Below are 6,662 nucleotides of genomic sequence, written 5' to 3'. Positions count from 1 at the left end.
ATCTAACGTTCCGTCTGTTTCATTTATGCACCGCAAACAGCTGTTCAAATACTTGCCAGTGTTTTTATTCGTTTAAGGAGTTGCTTCTTTATGTTGGAAATCTTAGAGATGTAGAATTATATTTCATATCACCAGCTCAGAAGGTATCGATGGTTCTGTCACGAATGCGTCAGATTACATCACTTGACAGTACAACTCAAAATCATGTGTCTAGAAGGCTGTGGCGTAGCAGAACACATGTGAGTTGTCAATTGCGTAATGTCTGCTGTGTGGAACACATCTGCGGGATCAGTTTGGTGTTGTTATTTAGTGTGACGTGGAAATATGTGTATTCAGACATGAAGCAAACAAGTTTATTTAACACGAGGGCATTTAGCCTGTTCCGTGCGTTTGTTATACCTGTCATTTTGATTTTGTATTGTTATGCTGTCGATGCACAAAAAGTGGACACAAATTTAAAACATCAATGTGAGACCATAAACTGTGTATTTGGTGAAGTACCTTTCGTTCAGTCTGTGGCAACAGAGACTAGTGTGGTGCGGAAAAGGGAAACTGGTGATGAGAAGGACGGTAATGTGAAGCCGGCAGTGTCTGAGGCAAAAACGGAGAATCACAAAAATTCTGTTTCAGGAGATACGCTACTTAAAAGCTCAAATGGCACTAAAACCTCGAACGCTACTTCGACAGAGGGACCACCAAATGCAAATGTCAGTATGCCGCCGATGCCACCCATGCAAGCACCAACGAATGCAACTAATGTGACGGTTAGTTCCACAGAGTCGCCTGGTGAACCTGTTCTCCCCGACAAAGGTTCTGCAGAGGAAGAACACAACAGCTCAATGTCAATATTTTTTGTGCTCTGCGTGCTAGCCTTAGGTATTTTATTGATTCATTTTATGTTGCAATTCAACTTCCAGTACTTACCAGAAAGTGTCGCTATTGTATTTCTTGGGGCATTGATAGGCCTTATAATCAATCTGATGTCAAATCAAAACATTGCAAACTGGAGAAAAGAAGAAGCATTTTCACCAACTGCTTTCTTTTTAGTTTTACTTCCTCCAATTATATTTGAATCAGGATACAATTTGCACAAAGGAAATTTCTTTCAAAACATAGGTTCCATTCTTGTTTTTGCAATATTTGGTACTACTATATCTGCACTTGTTATTGGTGCAGGAGTCTACTTGCTCGGACTAGCAGAAGTGGCATACCGTCTGAGCTTCGTTGAAAGCTTTGCATTTGGATCTTTAATATCAGCTGTGGATCCTGTGGCAACTGTAGCAATTTTCCATGCACTGGATGTGGATCCTGTTCTTAACATGTTGGTTTTTGGTGAAAGTATTCTGAATGATGCTGTTGCCATTGTGTTAACAACATCAATTTTGGAATCAAACAATCCAGCAATGACATCATCAGAAGCTGTCCTAACAGGAATCAACAGATTTTGTTTGATGTTCTTTGCATCTGCAGGAATAGGTGTCGTGTTTGCACTTGTGAGTGCTCTACTCTTGAAGCATATTGATTTACGGAAGAACCCATCTCTTGAGTTTGGAATGATGTTGGTTTTTACTTATGCACCATATGCTCTTGCTGAAGGAATTCACTTGTCAGGTATGTATCAGTTAATTTGTCCTATTTTTTCTAGTTTTAAAATAAATATCTAGATATTATGATTAGTGAGTGCAGGTTGCCATTGAATTTCATCACGCAATATCTTTTTAATTTCTGTACGCAGTCATCTATAAATGAGAGTATGGAGCTACATTTCACTTTGCAGAGCAAAACTGCTATATTAGATAAAACATTATAACCCAAGGTAATACTGCTAAGCATATTGTAATTACATTTGTTAGTTCCTAAGAATTGTAGTAAGCTGCCCTGAACAGGTTCAGCATTCTGGGTGTAAGGTTGCTTTTTTTAAATGAGAAAGCAGAAAACACACACACACAGAAAGAGAGATAGAACGTGCTAGCTTTTGAAGTAATCCTTTTTCGAGACACACCTGCAAGTGCCTATGTCCATACATGGTGCCAGCTGGACAAACATTGCCAATGCTGCATTTTGGCAGGTGGTCTAGGTTGTAGTGGGACGGTGTTATTTGGGATGGGTAGAGAGGAGTTGGTAGGTGGGAGGTAGGAAAAGGGGTTGGTGATGGGTAGTGAGCAGCTCATAGAGAGGCAGTTGCTTTGCTGGCTAGGAATGCATGAGGGAGAAGTGGCAGGTACATGGTCTAGGCATTTGATGCACAGTTGTCAAAGACAGTGGGGAGCGGTGCATGCTGGAGATGACATGGGGGTGTGAACTGGGGGAGGTAACAAGGAGGAAGAAGGAGAAACTGTAGGTGGAGGATGTGGAGACATTGGGTTAATGGATATTGAGGCCAGTATGATCGTGAGAGCAAAGAATGTGTAACAAGGGTAACTCTCATCTGTGCAGTTCAGAGAAGCTGGATGGTCTGGCTTGCGAAACAGCCATTGGAATTGAGTATGTTATACTCGGCTGCATGTTGTGCCAATAATTGGCCAGCTTTACTCTTGGCAACAGTTTGGCAGTGGCCGTTTGTCCTGATGGACAGCTGGTGGTAATCATACCAAAATAAAAAGCTGTGCAGTGTTTGCAGCAGAGTTGGTCTATGACAGGGGTAATTTTGCAGGCAGCCCAGCCTCTGATATGGTAGGATAAGCCTGTGACAGGATCAGAATAGTAGTTGCTGGGTGGGTGGACTGGGCAGGGCTTACACCCTGCTCTGCCAGAGGCATAAGATCCCTTTGGCAAGGGGTTGGGAGTGGGAGTGGCATAGTGAAAGACCAGGATATTGTGTAGGTTGGGTGGATAATGGAACACCACTTTAAGAGGGGTGAGAAGGATCTTGGATAGGATGTCCTTCATTTGAGGGCATTAGGAGAAATAATCAAAACTCTGACGAAGAATATAGTTCAGCTATTCCAGTCCAGAGTGATGGTGGGTGGTGAGAGGGTTGTTTATGTGTAGCTGATTCTTGGGAGGGGGGGAGGGGGGGGGAGTATTGGGGAGGGAGTAGGGTGAGGATAGGGCACAGGAAATCTGTGGACTAGGTTTGAGTGCACTATTCATATAATTCTCTCGTAGTAAGAATCTATTTGTGCCCCTGTCATGGCTTTAATTGAAATTGTAACTCCTTTATTCGTTGCATTCTGTAATCATCATCATTTAGTACCAATACTTATTTGTCCTTGGAAAGTTTGGGAAACTGGTATGATACTCTTCAATTCATAGAGCTGCAGTTGAGATATTATTGACATAATCACACTAATGACACTGCGGTCATATTACAGTATTAGAAATTAGAATAAATTCACTTCTAATACCCACACTTAGTAATGTTTTCATTTGTTGCATAACTAGTTTTGGAATGCTACATTTCTTTTTCAAATGTGTATCTGTTTTGAGACAAGGGTCTGCCATCTCATCAGTGTTATTTAGATTTAGAGGAGACTGATGCAGTATTTGCTAAAACTGGTCCTGAAAGGAATCCAACTGCGATGCATTTGACTGTGTTAGTCATAATTTCTATTATGGAAGTTAAGTTTTTATGGAATAAATAGTTCATCAAATACCCAGTTTAAGTTTTATTTTACAAACAGAGTGCAGAAAGTTACCCTAGGCTGTGCAAATAATACAGATATACAGGGTGAGCACAAAGTCTTGCACTGATTATAAAAAATTATAACAGAATAACTGTTTGACATAATAAGTTACATTTGATGGCGTTACATAGGTTAGTGTTACTAGTTTTTTTAAGACCACTTACGTTAGTAAACCTCAACGTGTTCTCCCTTGGTAGCTCTGAGAATGTCGAGGGGTATTCCAGTTCCCGCCAGGTGTTTCTTAACATGTGTTCCGTCACAGTACCCACAGCAGCTTGTATCCTAGCCTTCAGTTCGTCGACGTCAGCAACTGGTGTGACGAAGACTCTGTCCTTGATATAGCCCCAGAAAAAAAAGTCAAGGGCCGTAATGTCTGGAGAGCGGGGTGGCCAGGATGTTGGACCGTTCCTTCCAATCCACCAATCCAGACATTACTCCCCTCTCCAGACATTATGCCCCTTGACTTTTTTTCTGGGACTACATCAAGGACAGAGTCTTCAACAGTCTTCAACACAATAGTTGCTGACGTCGACGATCTGAAGTATAGGATACAAGCTGCTGTAGGTACTGCGACAGAACACATTACGAAACACCTGGTGGGAACTGGAATACCGCCTCGATATTCTCAGAGCTACCAAGGGAGCACACGTTGAGGTTTACTGACATAAGTGGTCTTAAAAAAAAAAAACTAGCAACACTAACCTATGTAATGGCATCAAATGTGACTTATTATGTCAAACGGTTATTCTGTAATAAATTGCTATAATCAGGGCAAGACTTTGTGCTCACCCTGAACACCGTATCATCTGCATAGGGAGAAATTACAATGGGAGTCCCACAGAGTCGATCATTAGCCTGCTACCGTTCTCACTTTATGTTAATTATCTGACATTTTATTTGAATCATGAGGTAGAATAATCCTGTTTGCAGATGATAAAAGCATTGTTGTGAAGCTGAGAAAAAGAGCATCAACAGAGAAAATAGTACGTGATGTTTTTGTGAAAGTTACTGAACGGTTTTGCACAAATGGGCTAGCTTTAAACTATGAAAAAAATACAGTTCATCAAGTTTTGTATCTTCAAAAAATATCCCACATCCTATTATACTAGTATACCATCAAACAATAATGTAAACAGTATAGAAAATTGTAAGGTCTTGGTTGAGCAGATTGACCAGAACTTAAAAAGGAAAAAACCATACAATAGTCCTGATAAAACATTTAGGTTCAGATACTTTTGCCATGAGGAGAATTTTCAACTTTGGGGATATAAAAGTCAGTAAGTTAATGAACTTTGCATATTTTCTTTTAGGATTATGATCTGGGGTAACTCTTTGCTTAGGCAAAATGTATTAATTGCACCGAATAAAGTAATTAGAGAAAGGCAACTACTTACCTGTAGAGAACCGATATGTGGCACATAGAAAAATGTAGTAGAAAACAGTTAACACTAGCCATTGAATTATTGTACTTCTTCTAACAAGCGTATACACATTCGCACAGAGAGACACCAGATGTGCGTACCCACAGACATTTCGTGCCTCGGTGGTTGTGTGTGTGAATGGGTGTTCTCTTACTAGAAAAATAGCAAAAGCTTCTCTGTAGTTAAGTGGTTGTCTTTCCCTAATTTCAATTCTTTTTCTGTCCAGGGATTTCCTTTGTTGTTAAAGAAAGTAATTACAATTATGTTTGGAGTTCACATACTTACACCTTGCAGGTATCTTTTTGAGCAGCTAATAATATTTAACCATAGTGTCACAGTACATTTATTGACTTATGAAATTTATTATCAACAATCCACCTAAGTTTGAGAGTAACAGAGGTATTTACAAGTACAACACTAGAAGGAAAAATGATCTGCATTGTCCTTTAATGAATCTATCTTTGGCACAGAAAGGGGTAAAATATGGAGCTGTAAAGCTCTCTGAGAATATACCTATGGAAATAAAATGTGTGACAGATAGCAGAAGTTTTTTTTTAGATGTAGATTAAAGGTGTTCCTCCTTGACAACTCCTTCTAAACTATAGAGGAATTATTGAATAGAGACAGCTGATCTTAAAAAAAGAAAAGAAAGAAAAAGAAACTGTAAATGGCCACCAGCTTGTAGTAGTATATATGTTTTCTTTTATTTTTTTAGTTACGTATAAATGTTTTGTGTGTGTTTTCCTGGCACATTCCAAATCATAATGTTAATGGTGATTTTGATCTGTGGGACAAGTAACTAACGAATTATACTCATCTGTGTGGATGATGTAAGATGAATAGGCAATTGCAAGACAAGTATAAACAGAATGATACACAACTATTACATTATATATTTGCTAAGTAAGCAGGACTAAGTGCTAATGAAGAGAAGACAGACTCTGTGGCAAATAAAGACAAACATGGTTGATGCACCCTTGGCTGTAAATGAATTACCTTCAACAGAGTTGATTAAGTACTTTTAATGTCTCTTCAGTCAGAACTGGTGTATATGTGCAGATGCATACCTTACAGCTGTTAACATAACAAATTTAGAAGCCTAAGGAAAATAAAGCTTAACGCCAACATCAAAACTTATTTACATCAGTCTGCTGTAATGATGGTAGTATTACTGAAGTTTGAAGTTTCAACATTCAGGAAAAAGTTGAGGAAAATCTATTTATATTAGAAATCAAAACTTCAGAGTTTTGATCTGTAAGTGATTAAGATATAAGAGAACGGAGGATCGGAAAAGATGAACTACAGAAGCTATTCAACAGTGAAAAGTTCCACATTGCTAAAATAGAAAGTTATGCTGTGTTGCTTATATGGTAAGAACACCAGAGAGTAGCATACCCCATATAGCATTCTCTAGAAAAATACATGGAACACAAGAAAGATCCAGAAGCTAATGACAGTACAGCTTCTGGGGTGATGTAACGAGGATGAATATCAATGCCAAATGAATTTCCAATGCAGAAGATAGAAATTCATTCAAGATGCATGTGGTGCATATGTATAGTCAATAATGTCCTTGCCAAATGAAAGAAAGAGAAATGCTCCCCAACAGCACCGA

General features: G+C 39.1%; 1 protein-coding gene across 2 annotated transcripts in view; it reads left to right on the top strand.

Moving 5' to 3' along the window:
- Positions 1-266: 266 nt before the first annotated feature.
- Positions 267-6,662, top strand: part of LOC124789797 (sodium/hydrogen exchanger 8) — a 46,995-nt gene continuing 40,599 nt past the window's right edge. For both annotated transcript variants that reach the window (XM_047257275.1, XM_047257274.1), the window contains exon 1: positions 267-1,611. In XM_047257275.1, coding sequence (XP_047113231.1) covers positions 339-1,611 — 1,273 coding nt within the window. In that variant the 5' untranslated portion in view covers positions 267-338. The remainder of the gene's footprint in view (positions 1,612-6,662) is intronic.

This window comes from Schistocerca piceifrons, chromosome 3 (assembly GCF_021461385.2).
Source record: "Schistocerca piceifrons isolate TAMUIC-IGC-003096 chromosome 3, iqSchPice1.1, whole genome shotgun sequence".
NCBI classification, from domain to species: Eukaryota; Metazoa; Arthropoda; class Insecta; order Orthoptera; family Acrididae; genus Schistocerca; species Schistocerca piceifrons.
This window is presented reverse-complemented; position numbering and strand designations above follow the sequence as displayed.